The sequence below is a fragment of the Bos javanicus genome, chromosome 7 (genome assembly GCF_032452875.1).
Source record: "Bos javanicus breed banteng chromosome 7, ARS-OSU_banteng_1.0, whole genome shotgun sequence".
NCBI classification, from domain to species: Eukaryota; Metazoa; Chordata; class Mammalia; order Artiodactyla; family Bovidae; genus Bos; species Bos javanicus.
In genome coordinates this window covers 18,385,311-18,408,436 of record NC_083874.1, presented here as the reverse complement: position 1 = coordinate 18,408,436, position 23,126 = coordinate 18,385,311, and the positions used below count along the sequence as shown (strand labels likewise).

Here is a 23,126-nt window from a genome sequence, read left to right as displayed (position 1 = left end):
GGAAAATCCCATGGACAGAGGAGCCTGGTGGGCAACGGTCCATAGAATCGCAGAGTCAGACACAATTGAAGTGACTTAGCACGCATGCATGGTTACCATTAAATACATATGGCTGCGTCCTTTTGCTGTTCACCTGAAACTATCAAAAACAGTTACTCAGCCATACCCCAATAAAAAATAGACAGTTTAATTAAAAACTCTTGCCATCCTATACATGTACCTGTGTTCATAGCAACACTATTTACAGTATCTATGACACAGAATCAATCTAAAAGTCCATCGACAGAGGAATGGATAAAGATGTGGTACATATATACAATGGAATATTACTCAGCCGTAAAAAGAATGAATAATGCCAATGAAAGAATGAAATAATGCCATTTGCAGCAATATAGGTTGATTATTATGGAGAAGGCAATGGCACCCCACTCCAGTACTCTTGCTTGGAAAATCCCATGGGCGGAGGAGTCTGGTGGGCTGCAGTCCATTAAGTCGCTAAGAGTCGGACACGACTGAGCAACTTCACTTTCATTTTTCACTTTCATGCATTGGAGAAGGAAATGGCAACCCACTCCGGTGTTCTTGCCTGGAGAATCCCAGGAACTGGGGACCCTGGAGGGCTGCCATCTATGGGGTTGCACAGAGTCGGACACGACTGAAGCGACTTAGCAGCAGCAGAAGAAGAAATTATTATACTAAGTCAGACAAAAAATGAAAATATCATATCACTTATATATGGAATCTAAAATATGACATGAATGTATCTATATAACAGAAATAGATTCACAGAAGTAGAGAGCAGACTTATGGTTGCCAAGGGGGAGGGGGATGAGGGAGGGAAGGACTGGGAATCTGGCATTAGCAAATTAGCATATATATATATATATAAGATGGATAAACTACAAGGTCCTACTCTATAGCACAGGGAACTACACTCAATATCCTGTGATAAACCACAATGGAAAAGAATATAACTGAGCGACTAAACAACAAGCAACAACAACATTCCACTGTATGGCTGGACCACCATTTGCTTATCCACACTACTAACACACTCATTGGTGGTGGGGGTCAGTCACTTCAGTTGTGTCCAACTCTTTGCTACCCACTGGACTGTAGCCTGCCAGGCTCCTCTGTCCACGGAATTCTCCAGGCAAGAATACTGGAGTGGGTTCCCATTTCCTTCTCCAGGGGATCTTCCCCACCCAGGGATCGAATTCCCATCTTCTGTGGCTCCTGCATTGGCAGGCAGATACTTTACCACTAAAGATAAAGATACTTTACCACTAAGCCACCAAGGAAGGCCTAACACACCCAACAGAATGGCTATTATTTAAAACAAGAAACGCACTCAGAAAACAAGTGGTGAAGATGGGAGACACACTCGGAACTCCCGTGCAGGGCTGGTGGGAATGTTAAGATGAGGCAGCCGCGATGGAAAACAACCTGGCAGTTCCTCAAAAGTTAAATGTCTAAAATTACCATAGGAGCCAGGAATTTCACTCCCAGGTATACATTCAGGAGAGTAGAAAACAGGTGTGCAGAGACATCCAGGCACACTCATCTTCACAGCAGCACGACTGACAGCAGCCAAAAGGTGGACACAGCCTAAGTGTCCCAGGTTCTATTTTTTTTTTTGCCACACTGCATATCATGCTGGATCTTAGTTCCCCACCCAGGGTTAGAATGTGCAGCCCCTCCATTTGAAGCATGGGATCTTAACCACTGGACTGCCAGGGAAGTCCCTGCAGGTTCTTTTTATAACAAGTCTTTTCTTCCACCTCCCTTTTGTCTTCAGAAATAAAAATCAGAGCTAATATGACTTGTGTGCTCCATCGCTTCAGTGGTGTCTGACTCTTTGCAACCCCATGGACTGTAGCCTGCCAGGCTCCTCTGTCCAAGGGATTTTCCAGGCAAGAATACCATGGGTTGCCATTTCCTTCTCCAGGGGCTCTTCCTGACCAAGGAATCGAACCCGTGTGTCTTGCGTCTGTCCCCTGCATTGGCAGGCAGGTTCTTTACCACTAGTGCCCCCTGGGAAGCCCATCATGACTTAACCACATACAGTTAAAAAAACAACAACAAAACAGCAGCCCAACCATATGATGCTCTATCAGAAGAAATAAAAAGAAAATAATGTCTGATAAATACTAATTCAGCCTGTGAATGCTGGGCACCAGTCCTGGTTACACTGAGCACAGGATGAGGTGCTCAGACACGTGGGCCTATTGAGACAGCTCATCTGAGGCCGAAGCAGCAGGGGGGGTGTTTAGACCCTGCAGGTCTGTTCACAGAAACGGTGAACAACTCTTTGTAAGGTTCTGGACTAAATGACAAGCCATTTTCCTCAATTTTCCCAGAAGTTGCGCTTCTGAAAAATCTGTGTATCTTTGAAAACTGTGACCTCTTTTCCCTGCCAAATTCACATGTTGATGTCCTGGCCCCTAGGACCTCAGGAAGTGACTGTACTTGAAGACAAGACCTGCACAGAGGTTGCTGTTGTTCAGTTGCTCAGTAGTGTCTGACCCCACGCACTGCAGCATGCCAGACTTTCCTGTCCTTCACTATCTCCTGGAGTTTGCTCAAATTCATGTCCACAGAGGTAATCAAGTTAAAATGAGGTCATTTGGGTGGGTGCTAATCCAACATGACTGTGACCTTATAAAAAGGGGAATTTGGACACATAAGCACGCATACAACACACACACACACACACACACACACACACACACACAGGGAGAAGGCGGCGTGAAAGAGGCAGAGAGACATTTACAAGTCAAGAGATGCCAAAGATTACAGACTTCCCTGGTGGTCCAGTGGTTAAGACTTTGCCTCCCAATGCAGAGGGTGTGGGTTCCATCCCTGGTTGGGGAGCTAAGATCCCACATGCCTCTTTGGACAAAAAAATAAAACATAAAAAAAAGTATTGTTTTTTTTTTTCCTCCCTGGCTGCTTGAAGATCAGCTGCCATTGTGAATGACATAGTAACTTACCTGGACCAGGAAGTTCATGACCAACCAATTACTTCGGCAGAAACAAATGGTCATAGACGTTCTTCACCCTGGAAAGGCAACAGTACTTGAAACAGAAATTTGGGGAAAACTGGCCAAAATGTGCCAGACCACACCAGATGTCATCTTTGTATTTGGATTGCGAATCCATTTTGGTGGTGGCAAGACAACTGGCTTTGGAATGATTTATGATTCCTTGGATTACGCGAAGAGTGAGCCCAAACACAGGCTGACAAAATATGGCCTAAATGAGAAGAAAAAGACCTCAAGAAAACAGCCAAAGGAACTCAAGAACAGAATGAAGAAAGTCAGGGGGACTACAAAGGCTGATGTTGGTGCTGGCAAAAAAAAGGAGTAAAGATTCTGCAGTGGCTGTATCTGTGGTGACTGTGCAGATGTTTCTTGAGAGAATAAACTAAGACCTTTTACAAAAAAAACACACAAAACAGTAATCAATTCAATAAAGACTTAAAAAAAAAGATGCCAAAGATTGCCAGCAACCGTCAAAGTCTGATGACCACCAGAGTCAGGGGGCTTCCCAGCTGGCACTAACGGTAAAGAACCTGTCTGCCAATTCAGAAAACATGAGACACAGGTTTGATCCTTCGGTCAGGAAGATCCCCTAGAGAAGGGAATGGTTACACATTCCAGTACTGCCTGGAGAATTCCAAGGACAGAGGAGGCTGGTGGGCTACAGTCGATGGGGACACTGTATTGCCAAGACTCAGACGTGACTGAGTGACTAAAGCTTTCACTTTCACTGGACTGGAGTCTGGGAAAGGGCCTGTAACAGAACCCCCTCAACAGCCTTAGAAGAAACCAGCTGCGCTGACACCTTGACTTTGGACTCCTGACCTCTACAACTGGAAGAGAATAAATGATTACATCACCTATCCTGTAGGGTATCCAAGTACCATGGAGCCTGGTGTTAGGCCTGGGTAATGAGGAAGGGGCCTGTCTTTCCTCACAGGCTGTGGGGTGATACAGGCCCACACTCTCCACACTTCCTGGGGCCCCCTCGGGAGCACCAGTTCTGAACTTTAGGACTTGCTCCTACCTTGTAACAAGATCTGTGAACAGGTGACACCTCCAGGTCCCAATCCCAATCTGGCTTCTCCCAGCCAACTCTGAACCCCCTGGACCCTGGTTTCCAGACTAGTTTGTGGGGTGCAATGAGGCTGTCCGTGCAGGAGGTAATATGCCACACTGGGCCCCAGTGCATGGAGATGGCATCCTGTCAACTTGTCATTGGAAAACGACTCTAAAAGCCCCCGTGGTGAGGGAGGTGTTTATTTGGTCAATTCAGACAGACAGGGACCACCAGATGCAGGCTTCAAGGCAAGCTGGGTCGGGTTTTCAGATTGCTCTTTTAAACCCTTGCTTCACCAACCCAGCAGGAACACAGGGGACTCCAGGAGAATTGGCAATTGTTCTGGGGCCAGTGGGTGGCTGTCCTAGTTAGAGAAAGGGGAGGGGAAGGAGGGAATCATGTTCCCAGCAGGGTCCACACAGGTTAACTCATCACTCGCCAGTCCAGACCACACAGGTCCAGGGCTGGGACTCAGGGAGGCAGCTCTCCCTCTTGCCCCCAAGCCCTGCACAGGCCCCCCAGGGTCAGCCTTATGGCCACCAGGTCATCTCATCCCTGAGAAGGGCAGGGCCAGCGATCCTTCCAGAGACACGCCTCACTGTGGTGTCACACCGCAGGGGCCTAGATGGAGCTGGGAGAAGCTCGTGAACAACCCCTTTGGCGTCAGGGGTTTTCAATGAAGGTTGCTGCTGTGAGTGTGCTATGTCATGTCCAATTCTTTGAGACCCCATGGACTGTAGCCCGCCAGACTCCTCTGTCCATGGGATTTCCCACGCAAGAATACTGTAGTGGGTTGCCATCTCCTTCGCCAGGGGATCTTCCCAACCCAGGGATCGAACCTGTGTCTCCTGAATTCCAGGCAGATTCTTTATCACTGCGTTGCCAGGGAAGCCCTTAATTAAGATCACTGCTATTTATAATTACAAATGAGATTTCACCTATGAACCTGCATTTCCAGGAAAACGGGTGGATCCAGTACCACTGAGCTCGTGCCAAGCAAGGGTTGCCCAACCCCGCCGCTCAGCCAGACCCACAAATCGCACAGAACTGTCAGGTAAAGTGACTGGTCCCAGGGGCCCCGGATGAACACTCCCTCCCCATTGGTGAAGAATTCCTAATTCCTTCCCAGCTCTGCCACCTAAGGGCTCTAGGACTCTCGTGAGCAGTGTGACCCCTGCACCCATTTCCTTCTCTGTAAGATGGGGACAGGAGCTGTGAGAATTCAGGAATGTGAGCCGGCCTCTGCTTTCCGAACAGTGATGCCGCTGAGGGCTGACCCTGTTCTCTGCTCTGTAATCACCGATACATATACACGGGTGAGAACCATAAACTTTTATTAATGGAAAATGGAATGCCTCATTAACAGAAACCTTGTCTTAAAAATGGCAGAACACATTTATTAAAAAAAAAAGTGAATTCACATTGGATTGAGCTACAACACGGTGGCAGGATTTGCTTTTGCTTCTTAAAAGATTCCACAAGTTCAAGGTAACTCCGCTAAGAGTTCAACAGTACGTCTGTCCGCCTACCAGGACGCGTGGACGGGTGGGGTCTAGTAGCTGCGGGTGAAGTGGGGGTACTGGTGAGGGTGGGGGTCTCTGTCGCCCCGGTCCTGGCCAGCCAGTCCGTCGCTGTCGAGGCCTCCGGCAGGCACCACATCACCTTGGGTGTGCCCGCCGTGTGCAAAGCCGCCTCGCCTAGGAACAAAGGCACGCGTGTGTTCTCACCGTGTCACCTCGCAACAGCAGGCTCAGAGCCCCCTGGCTTTTTCCAGAGGAGAAAATTCACAACCACAGGTTGCCTTCTGGGGAGGGCTGCTATGGGAGTGTTTTCAAAACACTCAACCAGAAAGCTGATCAAGGATGCAGAAAGTGAGAGGAACTGAGGAGCGAGAAGAAATCAGCTTTATGGGCAGATAAAACTTACCCCGATATTCCGCCCCGATCTGCCATGTGCCCGGGGCCCGAGGGTCCAGACAGGCCCCTCTCACCACCTGGAAGAGAAGGAAGAGTCTGCTAACACTCCCTTCTCAGAAGCCCTAGGAAAGCTGGCGGAACCCTGGCCGCCCCTGCCCAGAAGCCCTACCAGACCTGCAGGCAGGGGTCAGCCAATACCTTGCCACCGAGAGTGCTCCCGGCCCGCTGTGTCCGTGTCCACTGTGCCCGGCCAGGTGTGCTCCTGATGTTCCTCCAGCCTCTGGCTGTGCTCCGACCAGTCACGGCCACCTCTTTGCCAAAACAAAAGGCAGACACACAAAGGTCCCACTATGCTTCCAGGGAGAGGTTGTGGCTGTGGCTGGGCGATTGTGCCCTCCTGTCAAGAGTTTCTGAGAGAAGTGGGCAAAGAACAGGAAGCGACACTTCCCCAGAGAAACACATGTGGCCAGTAAGCACATGAGTAGGTCTTCAGCACAGCTAATGTCACAACCACCTCACCCGTCAGGATGGCTACTATCAAAAAGACAGACGACGGTGTCAAGTGCAGGTGAGGACGTGCAGACACAGGGATCCTCACACCGGGCTGCTGGCAATGTGAAACAGTACAGCCCCATTGGAAAATAGCACAGTGGTCCCTTGAAACGTTAAATGTAGAACGGCCATGTGACCCAGCGATTCCACTCCAAGGTGTATGAGACCGGTAAACCTGAATTTACACAAAAACTTGTACACCAACCACCCCAAAGTGGAGACCACCTAAGTGTCCATCAACTAACTCATGAACAGATACAAAAAATGTGGTCCCTCCATAAACTGTGAGATTCATCAGCCTGGAAAAGGAGAAAAGCCCTGACATTCTCTCCAACACGGATGCACCTTGAGGACATGATGCTCACTGAGAGAAGCAGACACAGACAGACAGTGTGTGATTCTACTGATGGGAAACATCTAGAACAGACCAATCCAGAGAGAGAGAAAGTGGGTTAGTGGTTGCCAGGGAGATGGGGAGGGTCTGCTGATGGGGGCTTCTTTGGGGGGTGATGTAAATGCTCTGAAATGGGTCGTAGGGATGGACGCATGGCTCCATGGATCAACTGAAAGCCATCCAACTGCGCTGTCGACAACGAACTGCACAGTGCACCTTCAAACAGCTGTTTCAGACAGAAACCCTGGGAGCTGACGATCCAAACCCAGTCCCCATGTGCAGGTGCAGCCACCTGGCCCCAGGCTGTGTGATGGCCGCCCAGTCCCACGGTGACGCGGCTCCACACAGCCTGCTGCCAGAGCACGAACTCACCCCTTTACACTGAAGACTGTGGCTGAACAGCCTAAGAGAACTCGGTGTTAAGCAGGTCACTATCTATCCAACTGGCACCCTAGTCTCTGATCAACATCCGGAACACCCCTAGAGATGTGGCAGAGACTTCTGGTGATTGTGACACCAGCCTGACAAGACACCCAGACAACTCTGGAGCACAGGGCCGAGTGAAGCTTCTCTACTGTTGACAGGGGACAAGCCTTAGACGGCCTCAGGGCTACCTGCTTCAGCAGCCAGGGCCTGCCATAGGGACCTTCACACCTAGGGCTGACACTGTTCCGGGTGACCTGGCGGGCACATACACCTGGATCCCTTGCACAGAAGCCAAGCTGGGACCAAGTGAGGGCAGTGATGCCCCCAGGGAGGCTTGGCATGGCCTGCCCACTAACCTGGGTGGAGGTGGCGGCCCCCGGCCCTCGCTCATCCTCTTGTCGGAGCCGTAGCCGCCCCAGCCGTCTCGGGAGTCGCGGGCGTGGCGCTCTGGTGGTCCTCCATGGCTGTGGCGCTCGTCTGAGTAGTGCTGGAAGGCCAAGAGGGACAGGGCGACTCCAGCCTCACGGTTCCTGGATAGGCCTGTGGCAGGCCCACCCTCTGGGTCTGGTCAACCTGCAGACCCTGCCACCCAAGAGGACATGCCCAGGCCCTTTCTGACACTTCTTGATCCCTTCCTCACTTGAGAACCCTGAGGACCCCTAACGCTCTATCACTGATGCACATGAAGGACCAGCAGAGGGCCCCTGACCCTGTGAGCACGGAGAGTCCCAGGCTCTGGGTCCACCAAGGCATCACTCAGACCTGTCTTCCCTGAAGACGACAAACACCTGCACCTTGCTGGTGACAGGAAGCTCCCCCTACACCACTAGGGCAGGCCAGCGCCCTCAGACCCCTAGCTCAGTACTGTGGAGGCCTGGAAGCCAGCAATGCTGCTGGGAGTGGTTCAATGCCCCTGGCCAACCAAGTCAGTGCTCTGGAAGCAAGAGATCTTGGGAGCAAGAGACGCTATGTATTCTTTCACCACCCCCTCTGCCCCCTGACCCCATTTAAACAGCCACGACTCTGACACTGCCACCACCTTTCTCATGGGGGTGGCATCAGCTCTCCTCTGAGCTGACACCCTAGGGTACCTGCAGGCCCTCAGACAGAGGCACCCACCCCAGTACCTGACAGGGATGCCCTAAAACACAGGCTTAATGACCCCGGCAGGCTGCTAAGCCCCTGTTTGGGACATCCCATGTGTCTAGACTGGAAGGCATTCTACATAAGCAGACAATCAATCCTCTTTATTCACTTCCCATTGAATAAGATGAACAAGCCCTATGTATTTAATGTCCATGTCTGCCCACTGCACAGAAGCAGCCATGCTCCCAGCCTGAGGTCTGGCTTTTACTCACCTGCCCATCTCGCTCTCCCATCACTGATCTTGAACCTTCCCTCCTGCAAAACAGAAGTATCTCATTCCAGTGGCAGCTGACGGCTCTCTCTGATACTGCTGCAGACCACACGGAAGAGTCCAACAACTGGGGTACTTATCCTCTTTCACCACATGAGAACAGTTAATTGACTGACAGGCCTGAAAAAAGAGCTGGCTGGCAGCTCCCTGGGGGTAGGAGTGAAGTCGGAGCCTAAGAAAGTGGGGAGGAAGGTTTTACTGAACTAAAGTCCCTCACAGGGGTCTCAAAAGTAGAGATCCAACCCACGAAGCCAATGCCAAATTAATCTGTGGCCTGGTGACAAACTGGATAATAAGAAAGCCTTGGTGGTCTTAACCTCTGGTATGATCTGACCCATGTGACTAACACATCGGAAACCAAGTCCGGCCATGATTAAATAAATGAGTGGTGTCTCAGTCTGTCTTCACCCCCATCTCCCTTCGCTCATGGAGGAGCTAATGAGCAGTGAAATGGCTCAAGGATATGCAGCCTGGGCAAGCGCAATGAGAAACTTAAAGAAAGAATGCTTAAACTGGAAAACCAAGGGCTGCCTTTCTAATAAATGAGATAGTCTTCATTAAAGAGGCACTGGCAAAAAAAATTACACCCCCAGACCCTTAAAACACAAAGCAGGCCTGAGAGGGCCACTGCCACACCCTGCAGTCAGCCCCCTTGGTGCCCGCTGGCTCGGGCCCCATGTAGGTCAGTGACCCCTGCAGATGGCTCCAGTGGGTCATGGCCTTTCTCTAAACCACTTCCTCATCCTTAAGAACAAGGAGGCTGGGCCATGCCCTCCCCTCCTCAAAGACCTGTGCTCCAGTGCAACTCCTGCTGGGGGAGGGACAAGAAGGAAGAGTGGCCACGGAGACCCCAGGGAGCTTTGCAACCCAGAGCCTGGGACCCGCCCATTGTAAGAGGACAGTGCACGAAACATACACCATGAGGCCTTCCCCAGAGTCAAAGCGAAAATGCCCTAAGGGACCACTGATTCCCACATCCCGATCAAGGTCTGTCTCTAAATCCCACGTGTGGCGGTCACTAGGAACCTCCAGTATGAGAAGAGATGGAGACCCACCCCTGCTGGAGAGGGGTGGGGCACTGACCTGTCAGCTACATGCTCCTGGTACCGGCCCCGGTCACGGTAGTCGAAGTGGTGGAAACGGTGATCAGGCCGAGGGAAGTCCGGGCGGTACCTGTCCTCCATGGCCATGCGCTTTCCTTCTGGCCAATAGGCGTCATCTCGCCTGTTTTTCATTTTTAAAAAGATGCAAATTTCACTTATGAGAGAATGAGCAGAAAAAAAAAAGAGGGTGGAGGTGGAATGCTCTCTCCAGACACAGTATCATTTAAAATGTCCTGCAGGGCTAATCTCTAAACATTCAGTCATTATCGTTTTGACTTGATATATTAAAAACCCCAAACTACCAAAAGGCACCCTGGCATTCTCATTTGACAGTCCTGAAAGAAGAACCACTGTGAACTAATTGTATCACAAGGATGTTAATACCTTGATCCCAAGGTATTGAGCTCCCACAAGAGCTCAAATGCAAGTGAAATGAAATATTTGATTCTCCAGAAACAACATTCTGAGTTACCACATTTCCAACTCGTTGTCTATGGTAACCCGAACTTCCCTCCGCGCTTTTCAGAAGCAAAGGGAATTAGATCGGGTGACAGCGAACTACACACAATTTGGGATGGTCTCCAATTATCTTCTTCCTGATTTTTACTAAAAAATTAGGCTCAAAGGTGGTGGGGTGATGGGCGACCGTCAGTTAAGCAGCTCAGAGAAGGCGGAGAGAGAGAAACCTCCTTTCTTAGAGGAAGGCAACCTACTTTTCCACAGCACCGACTCTGTGCCTCCCACTCCAGGAGGACATGTGAGCCCGAAGGAGATGGCAGGGAACACAGCCTAACACATGCTGCCTGCCTGTCTCCTCCCCACTAGACAGTGTCAAGCTCCCCCAGGAACCACAGTGCCAACGAAAGGACTGCCAAGGCAAGAGCATCACCAAGCCTCCACCAAGTGGCAGCTCTGGAGATACTCTACTAGCTGCGGAGGCGGCAGCTACGAGCTCTGCCCAGGTGTCCATCTTCAGCATTCCCGACTCCCCACACCAAGGTGGCCGCAGCCACTCCCCACTCTGACTGCGGCCTTACCGCCCAATGTCGTAGGGCCTCCTGACCACCGACCGCCGCTCCTGCTCATAGCGTAGCTGCTCCTGCTGGTGCCGCAGCTCCTCACGCTCCCGCTGGATACGTTCCTGCTCACGCCGGCGCTCCCGCTCCACGCGCTCCCGCTCCCGCTCCAGCCGTTCGCGCTCCAGGCGCTCCCGCTCCAGGCGCTGCCACTGGCGGTCAAGCTGCTCGCGTTCCCGCTCCAGCCGCGCCTTCTCCTTGCCCTCGTGGAAGGCCTCCAGGCGCTGCTCCCGCTCCCGCTGCTCACGCTCTCTGCAGACACAGGAAGGCCACCCTGACTTTCCCACATGGTGGCGCCCAGTCCATGGTGGCACTGAGGTCCTCGGAGGGAGCCTGGACACATCAAGCTCCTGGATGTGACCTGGCTGCCCCCTCACAGGCTCCAACCTGCCCCTTGAACGGCTCTGATCGTCCAGAAACCCCAAACTCCATCCTTTCCCCTTCTCCAACTAGCAAAACCAGGGTGAGCTGGGAGGGAGGGATGATGGCGAGTGGACACAGAGCCTCAGGTCCAGACCAGTAGGACCTGCTCAAAGAGCACCAGAATGAAACCACAGGTAAACAAGGGCAGAAAAGTAAAAAAAAGCAAAGGATAACCACTACCCTGAAGTTCCTGAGCAGATAAAACCCTGGAGACACGGATGACAGCCACTCTCCCTGAGACGCAACTCATGCTCCTTTTTGTCACCCCTTCCCTCTCCGAGGGTGTATGTTTAACATATGGCATTTTGAAAGGGACCTAAGACGGTGTGGGGACAGGAGAAAGCCAGGCACCAGTGAAGGAATCACAGGTCTTGCCCCTTGGCCACCACACATAGGAGCTGGTGAGGGAGCTGGGTATGCCCCCCTGCTCTCCTCACTCGCTCCCAGGGTGCCAGGGAAGGCTCTACACCAAGGGCAAGCCAGCTGGAAGTGAAACATCTTCAAATGGGTCAAGAAACTCTGACTTTCTAAAGCCCACATGCAGAAGCTAAAGTCACACTATTTTAGAAAAGCAAACTGGAGAAGCTGGTGATCTTCGACCCCAGAGACCCTCCTCTGTCAAAGCCACAGGTGGCCTGGGTATGCGTGCTACCTGGGCCAGGGCACAACTTCAGCCAGAGGAGATGCTGCTGAGCAGAAACAGCCTTGAATGACTATGCTGGGACGACTACGTCATGGGATGGGCAGGTGCAGCACGGACAGCAGGAGGCCAGCAAGCCCAGGCGGCTGGCTTGGGAGGAAGGGCATCCCCCCGAGAAGAGACCCCACTCACCGCCGCCTCTCTGTCTCTCGGATCTCCCGCTCCCGCTGCCTCTGGCGCTCTCGCTCCCTCTGTTCTTTGATTTTATCAAACGACAGGATGTCTCTCTTCTCTTTGCTTTCCGACTTGCGATCCTGACTCTTTGAGCTCTGTTGACCAAAACTGGCTTATGAATGTCAGGGAACTGATGATGACAAATATACGAGGCAAGTGAAATTAGCATGTCTGGACTAGACTAAGAACCTTGGGTCCCCTGGGGTTTACAGGGAGGCCCCAGCACGGGTTGCCTCACACCGCCTGAGTTTGGGTGCTACAGCCTTGCTTTCAAATCTTGCAAAGGGCATTAATGAAAGAGAAGGAGTAGGGTAAAACCTCAGCAAGCAGTTTCTCTGGAATCGCAGAGCGAAGCTCTCTGCATTATCTACAACAAAACCAGGCTCCCCAGAGGCATAGGGCAGGCGCACAAGCCAGGGCAGCAATCACTCTGCTCGGTGGGGTCACCCTTCGACTGCTGGTTCAGGGCTCAGGCAGGAGGCCTCCATACAGAGCAAGCCAAAGGCCCACAAGTGTAAACCAGCACAGTAAAGCAGAGTACTGTGGGCACTTCTGTGCTCTTCCATTTCTGGGAGAAGGCAGGAAACACTGACAAATGACTTCCATTCTGAGGCTCTCCAAGGCTTGGGCTCCCACACTGGCCACAAGCCAGCCTCTCCTGGAGGGTTTCGTGTAACTCAGAACCCAGGGCCTCCTGTGGACCCACTGCCTCACAATTCCCAGGGAAGGAGCCTGGGACACATTTTTTAAAAAGGTCCTCAGCAGTCTTAACTGGCTCACAGAGGGGCAAAATATCAATGAAAAACAAAGCAATCCAAAAGAAAGTCAAAGGTCATAACCAAACATTTTACTGAAGAGGGAAAAAAAAGGAGGGGACAGAGACCTGTCCACGCTCATTACAAGGACAGGTTCACAACCCCAAACACAGCAATGATCTGCAAGGAGGGCAGAACTGGGAGTCTGAGCACACACTGCAGGCTGGAGAAGGGAAGGACAGACGGCCTGCATCCTGAGGTACAGACGTCATCTGCTGGGGAGGGTGGCATGGCAGTGGCGGGGGGAGAGGTCTGTGTCTCACATTGGGTTCCCGGGTCCACAGCCTGCCCTAGTCACTTCTTAGTGGCCTGGCAAATGCCAGTGTCCTCCATAACCTTTCTGAAGGGCACTCAATGAGCATCTACCACAACAAACAATGTGTCTGCAGCTCTGGACCTGCCCTGACAAATAGTATACCCACAAATGCTGCATCCAGAGGGGACGTGGAGACAGCCAGTGTCCGCCAGCAGAGGACTTGGTCAAAATGACCACGGTACATCCACAGCTCAGTAATAAAGCTTTATGCGGAAAAGGACACCCCTGCACACACACCTGGATGGATTTCAGGGATACTATGCTGAGGGCAAAGACCAATCTCAAGGTCATGGTTGTATGATTTCATTCACACACATTCTCAGGACACCATGCTGGTGACAAAAAACCGCTTACAGGCTTCCAGCATTGGGGATGGACTGGTGGAGTGGGGCAACGTTACAGGGGTGTCCAGGAGGACATCTTTGTGCTGAGAGACCAGGTATGCGTGTGGACTGAAGTGGCAGGACTCAGGTCTACACTGGTGACAAAGTATCCTGGTGCTGCCCCACCTCCACACAGTTAACTGGGACAGAACCACCGGGCAGGTTCTTGGGACCTCTGTACTATCTCTGATAACTTCCCAACAATCTATAATCACTTCGAAACTTGAACTTTAAAGCCGACCTTTTTGTCCCATACATACAGCTCCATAAGACAGCACCGATGTGCACAGCACCAAGTCCCAGGAGCCCAGGCCCCATGGTGTGGTGCGTGTAGATACGTGAGTGGCGGGTGCACTGGCCGCTGAGAGGGGCCCATGCAGAGTGGAGGCTTCCGCTTTGCTTACCTCATCTCTTTCTGTACTAGTTGTATTTCTCATCAAGTTTACATTTTTGTTTAACATCAGAGTTATCTGGCTGGTGAGATTATTGGCCTTCCTTGATTTTTCTCTGTATTTTATGGTTCTCCTCAGGGGAACACAGCATTGGGAACTGCCGCTTTATGGACCCCAAGTGCTCATTTCAAAATTAAGCCTCAACATCATAAAGTGCTCTTGGGTGAACACTGCTAGCTCTATATCACTAAAAGGGAACTGCTCTCCTCGCTCATGTTTTAGTTAGAACCTTCAGCTGGGAAGCAAAGGGTTCAGTTTGCCAGAGTAGAAAAAGTAAAACAAGAAGCAATAAGCTTGTCCTGTGGTGCAGGACACATAGGCAACGGAGCTCACTCTGATCGTGGAAGAGAGGCAGGTGGGCTCAACTTGTCTTTTTGGTTAATTTAATAAAAAACTAGGAAAACAGCTACAGAAAATGAGCAGAACCTGCCTTCCAGCCTGACAAGCCCTAGGCCTTGCCCATTCTATCCAGTTCATGAATCAGCTCTCCTGAAGATTAGGTATAGAGTAATAGGATTGGCAAAGGGTCAACACGTTTATGGGCTACAAACACAGTTAAGGATTGTTTCAGACTAAGTTTCAGAACTTAATCCGTGTCTGTGCACAGTCTAGTTATTAATAGCAACATGTCTCCTAAGTATTTCAAAGAACCTTAACATTTCAAGGGTGAAACAACGCTGTTCTCCTAACACAAATCAATGTGGTTGTTAAACCGTCACTGGAACCGGCTGGACTCGAGAGGGCAAGGGCAATACTCACTCTCTCCTTTGACCTGCTTGTGGTTTTCACGCTGATGACAGGCTCCCCTTTGGATTTATCCATCACAACAGTTCGTTCCATTCCTCTGCTTCCTTCAGGAAAAACACACCGTCTATGAACGCATGTCGACACCCTCCCTCCCCGACCACAGGTGGGCCCCAGGCTGACTGGGGGCTCTGGACACACCTTCCACAGACTGCTGCTAAGCTCTGGAGCCTTGGTGCCCCCACTCGCCTCTCCGATGTGATAAAAAGCGCTGCTGACATGGCAACATTAGGTGTGAGGTGGCTAGTGTCCCCCGACTGGCCTTTACTCATCTGGGGTGATCTGTTCGATTCTTACGGCATAAATGAGGATCAAAGTGCATTCTGCAATATGGGTGCAAACATTTGCCACCTGCGGGCTTCCTTCACCCCCACACTAAACCCCAGCAGCTTCAAGGTGAACCCACTTGGACGTGTGTTCCGCCCACACATCTTGGGAAGCTCTGCACAACCCAGGGCCCCATATTCCAAGTCAGACGCTGCCTGCGGGCTCATGCGCCCTGCCAGATGGGTGAGCTCCCTTCATTCATCTCCCACAATGAAGGCTTCCAAACTGATTTTCCCTCAATGACACAATTAGCAGGCTCTAACCACCCCAACAATGACTGATTTAGGGATTTACAATACTTGAGGAACATCTTAAAAAACATGCCTGTCTTGAAACTGCTGGCAAAGTATCCCAAACACTTGAGATGTAACTTGTAATGTGCTGTACCAAATTCCTAGGCTCCAGCTGGCTGGGTTTTGTTTATTTGTGGGGGGGGGGGAGGGGAGGGTGCACACGTTGGTTTTATTTTTTCAACAAAGTGCTCTGTGGACTCATGCAAACCCAAAGGTCAGAGCACAATCAACTTTGATAAAATGACAACAGAGGTGAAGTGCCCCAAGTGTGGCTGCTGCAATGGTGCAATGGATGTACATCCTCTGAGGTTTCCGTTTTCTGGTTTTTTTCTTCTTTTTTTTTTAAAACTATATCTAGTGTTAACATAAATGCAGGAAAAACTTGATGACAGAAGAGCAGAATCTCACGGAATCAGTCACAGGAACCCAGGACACCTGGCTCTTGCAAATCCCACACTTTATTCTGCCAGAGACTCAGGGAAAGCAAATACCCAGGTCACTGAGCCACCAACAAACACAGACCCTGACCAGGAAAGCTCCGGATCTCTGATCTGCAAACTCCCTTCAGCCACTTCATCACCGAGGCTCTGGTGCTCTCAGCGCTTCCTGTACACAGCTCAGCTCAGCAAAGGGCACCTGCTGGGCCCTCACTCCACACGCCTACTCGCCGCCCTTGCCATCTCTTCCCGTCCTGTCAACACATAACAGACTCATCACCTGATTTCGTGACTCTGGACCGATTTTCAGGTCCTGATTTCAGCTCGTTTTCATCTTTCTCTTCCTTTTTAATGTCTTCAGGCTCTTTTTCCTCCTTTTTCTCCATCTTCTCTTCCTTCTTAATGATGGTTCTGTGTATAAAGAAACAAAGTTACCATACCTGAGCTCCTGAGAGTCCCTCAGGGGCAGGTCATACTTCCACACACAGCAAATCTGCCCACTGGCAGTCAAAGGGATAGAATTATTTGAAAACCATGGGAAAGATAATACCCTCTTCAGATACAGCCCCTTCCCACTGAAGTTCCCTGCTACACCTAGAAACCTGCTGCATGACACTGAAGGCTCACAGGGTGTTTTTCCCAAAGGCTAAATGCACCAGTACATCAACAGACCCACAAGCAGACACAAGAAACATTCCAACTGTATTAAAAAGCCTGTTAAAGACTAATTTCAAATGCTTCCTTTTGTTTTTGTGGAATATTATTTTTATCTTTTGTAGGAAAAAAACACTTTTCCCAGTAAGTAGAGTGTAAAACCGAATGGAGGTTCAGCACAAGGATGGGTGGTGCCTGCCGCATGGAGCAGTGGTTCCCACCCAGACCACCTGCATACCACACTCTGGGGGAGGGACAATGCCATGTGATGTGCCAGCAAACATGAAAACCATTAGTGCTATTTCAGCTGAAGGCAATTTCCCGCTAAGCAGTCAAACACATCACGGCTGCCATTCAAACATGTCTCCCATATCCTCTACTGGTGTTCGTCTCAGTCCATGCTTACTGAGTGCCCGCTGCATGCTAGGGTCCAGGCTGGGAAAACCAGGCCCCATGAGACCTGCTAACAGGCACCCCCTGCCCTCTCTTCCCACCAACCAGGCAGAGTGTGGGAGGCCCAAGGAGTCCTCTCCCAGGTGCCCCGCAGCGCACCCTTCCCTCCTCCTAAACTTCACACATGAAGCTGTCATCTTTAATTGGAACCATTCACTGTAAATGCTTGTAATGTACAACACAAAACACTATAGATACAGCTCAAGTCTGCACCCTGAGACAGCCACCACGGATGCCTTTATTGTCAATCACGTGGCTCCACCTCTGCTGGCTTTACATGCATGTCCCTATAACCATGACGCCCTCCAGCGATGCTCTAGGTTTCTTAAGACTGACACAGCAGGATGGTCCTTGTGCTGCTCTATCACACCTTTCAACCCACGCTCTGCCCGTCAAGCTGTGTAGACACACTGCACAGATGTGGGTCTTTTCACCTGCTGCACCCCAGTCCTCTGTTATTCACCTGGTTCTCCTCTGACAGACTAGAGATTGCTTCCTGGTCACTATGTGACTGCAAGAGAAGTCCCCAGGAAGCGCCTTTGACATGCTTCTTCCACTCTTGGTGTGGGAACCCTCTCCCTCCCAGCAGACCTAAGAAACATCTTGAAAGGAGATGCCTCCTACTTCTTCCAAACTCACATGCCACCTCCTAGACACAAAGGGACTTCTCAGTATCACAAAGTTAAGGGATTTCTTTTCTTCTATTTTTTTTTGGTTGCGCTGTGTGTCTTGTGGGATCTTAGTTCCCCGGCCAGGGACTAAACTTGGGCCATTGGCAGTAAAAACACACGAGTCCTACCCACTGGACCAAGGAATTTCCTAAAAAGCAATTTCTAAAACACTAGATGCATATATACACCAAAAGTGTCAGCCCTGGGTAGTGGGGTTATACTTGACATCTGAGTGCACTTTTGAAATGGCAATTTCATAAAAACTCATCCAAGACCAGCCCCCTCTTCAGGAAAAGCTTCTCTATGTCCCTTAGGCTGATTACCAAACCTAGAAATTTTCAAAATGAGAGGTCAACAAGGGTGTCCACTGAAGAAAGAGTAAGATTAAAATCAAATTATAAAATGCTCCTACATCACCTATGTGAGAGCAGTTTGGTTTCAAACAACTTAAGTTTGTCACCCAGTTAAGTGCCCCTATATAGGGGGAAGAGCCCCTGCTTGCCACAGGCCCATTCCACTCCTTTCCCAGCTGCGCCTCCTTCCACGCAGAGCACAGGGCTCACAGCATCATTCCACTGGCTGTGGAATCCACCTGACAAGGGCTCACTAAGGGGGCTTGCACTCCCTTCCTTGCCCCCGTGGCTTCCCGTGTTCTACCAGAATTGGTTTTCAGCACCACTGACGGGATGTGTCTCTTAGGAGAAGTTGCCGATAAAATTACCATCTCACCCCTAATACAAAAAGGCTCACCTGACATGCATTTCTCCAGGGTTTATGAATTCCAATTTGGCTATTTCATTTCCAATGAAGATCAACAAGAACATCTTTAAAAACTAAGTTTAACTTATGAATATAATTTTGCCCCTAAGCATGTTTACTTAACCATAAATTTTCTTACATGAAAAAAAAAAAGGAGAAGAAAAGAATTACAGAAGACTAACATTCTCAGCAAAGGATTCAACTTTTAGAGTGTAAGTGGACCTAGAAATGAACATAAATTGTGCTGCCAATACAAACTCATGGCAGATACTCTACCTTCTGAGAAAGGCACCCTGTCAGGCACGTCAACAGTCTACCTCCTCAAAAGACATAAACCTACTGTTTTGATAAAAGTATCAACAGGGATGGACTCGCTCCCGCGGGCATGCGCACGCTCTCTCTCTCTCTCTTTCTCTCTCCCCACGCACTCCTCCACTCTCTTCTCTTCGAATCTTGGATTCTCCTGCTATCTTCTAAATAAAATGGAGCTGTAACACTGATTTGCCTAAGAGCTGTAACACGGTTTGTCCAAGACCCGAGAGCTGTGATGCGCCGAGGGCTTTAATGTCCGTCGCTCCAATTCTTTGTTGTGACGAGACAAAGAACCAAGGAACATACACTCGAGTGACAGTCCTAACCACTGCATCGCCAGAGAATTCCCAATAGTGTTAATTTTATTTTATTAAAAAAATTTTTATTGGGGTATAGATGATTTACAGTGTTGTGTTAGCTTCATGTGTATATATATTTTTTTTTTTTAAAGTCTGTAACTCTGCTGTTGTTCAGTCGCCAAGTCCTGTCCAACTCTTCATGACCCCATGGACTGAAGCATGCCAGGCTTCCCTGTCCCTCACCATCTCCCAGAGTTTGCCCAAGTTTATGTCCATTGCATCTGTTACTGTTTTATAAATAAATTCATTCGTACCTTTTTTTAAGATTCCACATATAAGAGATACATCATATGATATTTGTTTTTCTTTGACTTATTTCACTCAGTATGACAATCTCTAGGTCCATCCACCAATATTGCTAATAATAATTTAAGGATGCTGTTAGTCCTTTACAGAATTTCCAGAAGATTGTGTATGAAAAAAGGACAGCTTTCTTTATTTCTGTTTTTGCTATTATTTATTAATTTGTTTTTTTGTTGCCTTCAGTTTTTAAGAAAAAAAAAAAAAAGTATCAACAGGGAATGCCTGCTTTGAAAGATCTGTCCTTGTTTTCATCTTGATTAAAGATGCAGATCACCTCCTTTATAAAAATAGTACCTCAGACCTGCAGTTCCCAAACTATAGTTCAAGGCACACCAGGATGGGTCAACTCACAAGTGCCCTGGGATATTTTAAATTTTGAAGACAAATATTCGCTTTATGTCAGATGCTAGGTGAACTAGGAGCTTTTGGTTACTCATCTCAATATGAAATCAGGCTATACTCCTTTGGGTAACACTGGCTTTGGAAAGCTGGGCTTCTGCAGTTACTGTGATAAAATATAAGAACTGCACAAAAATCAGTGTGGATCAGGAAAGATTTCAAGGTTTGCAAGGCCGTGCAACAGCTCAGAATGTCAAGAATGAAGTAAAAATATAGCTGACTCTTAAACAATGTGGGGTTTGGGGTGCTGATCCATCACATAGTCAAAAGTCAACTTTTAACTTCATAATCAGCCCTTCCTATCCACATGGTTCCACATTTGCAGTTTCAATCAACTCCGGCTCCACAGTGCTGTCGTTATTTACTCCTGAAAAGGCTCCCCGTGTAAGTGGACCCACTCAGTTCAAATCTGCCTTGCCAAAAGGTCTTTCAGTCTGTTATTTGTTTCAACAGATAAATAACTTGTTTGAACATAAATCTCTATGCTGTGCTCAATCGTGTCTGACTCTTTGCAGCCTCATGAACTGCATGCAGCCTGCCAGCCTCCTGCGTCCATGGGAATTTCCAAGCAAGAATACTGGAGTGGTTTGTTACTTCGTGGTTTGTTACTTCCTCCTCCAGAGGATCTTCCTGACCCAGGGATCAAACCCTCATCTCCTGCATTGGCAGGCGGATTCTTTATCACAGCAAATCACTGGCTCAGTGATTTGAACATGAATATTAAGATGCAAGAACCACCTGAGATTTAAATGAGGAGCTGATGACCCTGTGGCTGCCACTTGGCATCCTCCCAAAAGAAAGGTTTTTAAAAAGCACCTTACTTTTCAACTTTGATCTCCACTGAATGATGTCTGTCAACACTAGACAATTTTTCCTTCTTCACTTCGCACTCTTTTCTGTCAGACAGCTTTTTCCCAGAAGGTTCGTTTTTGGCCTAAAACACAACATAGACAGAAATGGCTCAGGGACCAGGTCTTCTGGCCTGTGAATCCTGCAAGTTCCAGTGGCAAGGACGGCCTTACCTTCTCAACAGAGATCATCCTTCCATGAAGCTCAGTTCTGTGGAGATGGCTGATACACTTTGTGGCCTCGTCAGATGTTGACATGGTGACAAACCCATAGCACCGAGCCCCAGGACTGCGGGCATTGGTCACCACTTTGGCTCCAACAACCTTCATGAGAAAGGGTACTCTAATTTTCTCATAAAAATAACCACACTATGTGTCAAAAATTACCTGCAATTAATTGATCATCAGAATTATTTCTACTTGTTTGCACTTTTCTGAAATTGTTGTTCCTTGCAAGGATTTATTAAAGTACTTCTAATTAATCCTGACCTGTCAAAATACAATTGCTTTTGATACAAAATCAACTCTCACAGTGACAATATAAGAAAAGCTAAAGACAGACGTCAGTAACCACAACTTCAGTAACCTTGAGACAAATGAAACTAGAAATACAATAAGATGCAGCAAAAGAAGTTCTAAGGGGAAAGTTCATTGCAATGAATGCCCACATCAAGACAAGAAAAAACTCTAATAATGAAAGGAATCAGAATGCAAACTAGTCACATATACCAGATACAGCTAATTAGCCATATATCATCAAAAACACATAATGCAAAGTCAAGCAGATAAAACAAGTATAAGCCACCCCCCCACCAAAAAAAAAAAACAGGGCACAAAGCAAGACGACAGACTTAAAGCCCACTATACCAATGCTCGTGTCAAATGTAAATATTCCCAAAGGACATTCGAAATGAGGGTTGGGACACACAGAGAGCCTGAGACACGTGAGCCTGGGCTTTGGCTCTGACCTCCTCTGACTCAGCTGGTCAATGAGAACAAGTTCGCTCCTCTCTGGACCTCCTGTATCCAGCTCTAAGACGGTGAGGGGACCCATGCTTCCTAGGGTCCCAGCAGACCCTGACATTCATGGTTTTCCACATAGGGATAGAGAACCACTGCCCAGCCTGCAAAGGGAAGCCCCGATATATCCAAAGCACCCCATATAGGGCCAAAAGGGAAAGAGCCTTTGCTGAGAGGGACACAGATGTCAGTTCTCACATCAGAGATGAAGTTCTGCCTTCTCCCCTCTCCTCAAAGTGAGGGGTTGGGTCATTTGAGCATTCCATCCAACTAATTAGCCATGCCAAGGCATCACTTCTGATGGCAGGTAAGCCCAAGTGAAAAAAGACAGCACAGAAAGCGCCCAGTTCCCTGTCGGCGCCCCTTCCCCGATTCCGCCGCCATCAAGCTTCTTGAAGATCAAGCCTCTGTCTGCACACCCAGTTCCAGGGCCCAGTTCCACTGCAGGGCCTTCCTGAGTCCTGCTGCCCTGGTCCAACGGCCAGGCACATTCAACACTCAGGTCTTGGCCCAAACATCACATCCTCAGTGATAATCACTGAGTCCACCTTCCAAGTCTAAATTAGGTCCTTCTACCATACAATGATGGCAGACAGTAATCTTCAATATACTTAAAAATGCATACATATGACATGTTGCAGTAAGTTATTTTCCAGCAGATGTTAAGACCTAGAACAATGCCTTGTTATCTGTTTCAGCTTTACAATCAGTGAAAGTCGTTCAGTCATGTCTCTTTGAGACCCCATGCAATTTTCCAGGACAGAATACTGGAGTGGGTAGCCTTTCCCTTCTCCAGGGCATCTTCCCAGCACAGGGATTGAACCCAGGTCTCCCTCATTGCAGACGGATTCTTTACCAGCTAAGCCACAAAGGAAGCCCAAGAACACTGGAATGGGTAGCCTATCCTTTCTCCAGCGGATCTTCCCAACCCAGGAATCAAATCGAGAGTCTCCTGCATTGCAGGTGGATTCTTTACCAACTGAATCATCAAGAGAAGCCCAGTGCCTGACTGTAAGTAAGTGAATAAATAGGTTTTGGCATAGTAGCATTCTACGTCCTTCCAAATGCTTCTTCAGGGTCTTGTCCGCTTCAGTCCCTAATTTCTCATCAAGGAACAAAGCCCTGAGCAAAGGAATGATGACCGGGCAGCCAAGATGGCACAGCGACCTGGAAGCCCTGCCACTTCCTGCTGCTGAGTGGTACTCTGCTGACTTCTCCCACCCACCACGGACCCCCAGG

The 23,126-nt window shown here is 49.1% G+C and overlaps 1 protein-coding gene across 1 annotated transcript in view; it reads right to left on the bottom strand.

The window, feature by feature from the left end:
• Positions 1-5,418: 5,418 nt before the first annotated feature.
• The window catches only part of SAFB2 (scaffold attachment factor B2), a 29,691-nt gene continuing 11,983 nt past the window's right edge, over positions 5,419-23,126 (bottom strand). Inside the window, exons 10-21 of the mRNA XM_061422522.1 lie at positions 21,042-21,191; positions 20,841-20,953; positions 16,390-16,520; positions 15,008-15,099; positions 12,241-12,377; positions 10,947-11,237; positions 9,890-10,030; positions 8,748-8,790; positions 7,746-7,876; positions 6,216-6,328; positions 6,028-6,094; positions 5,419-5,798 (exon numbers count right to left, since the gene is read on the bottom strand). Coding sequence (XP_061278506.1) covers positions 5,654-5,798; positions 6,028-6,094; positions 6,216-6,328; positions 7,746-7,876; positions 8,748-8,790; positions 9,890-10,030; positions 10,947-11,237; positions 12,241-12,377; positions 15,008-15,099; positions 16,390-16,520; positions 20,841-20,953; positions 21,042-21,191 — 1,554 coding nt within the window. The 3' untranslated portion in view covers positions 5,419-5,653. The remainder of the gene's footprint in view (positions 5,799-6,027; positions 6,095-6,215; positions 6,329-7,745; positions 7,877-8,747; positions 8,791-9,889; positions 10,031-10,946; positions 11,238-12,240; positions 12,378-15,007; positions 15,100-16,389; positions 16,521-20,840; positions 20,954-21,041; positions 21,192-23,126) is intronic.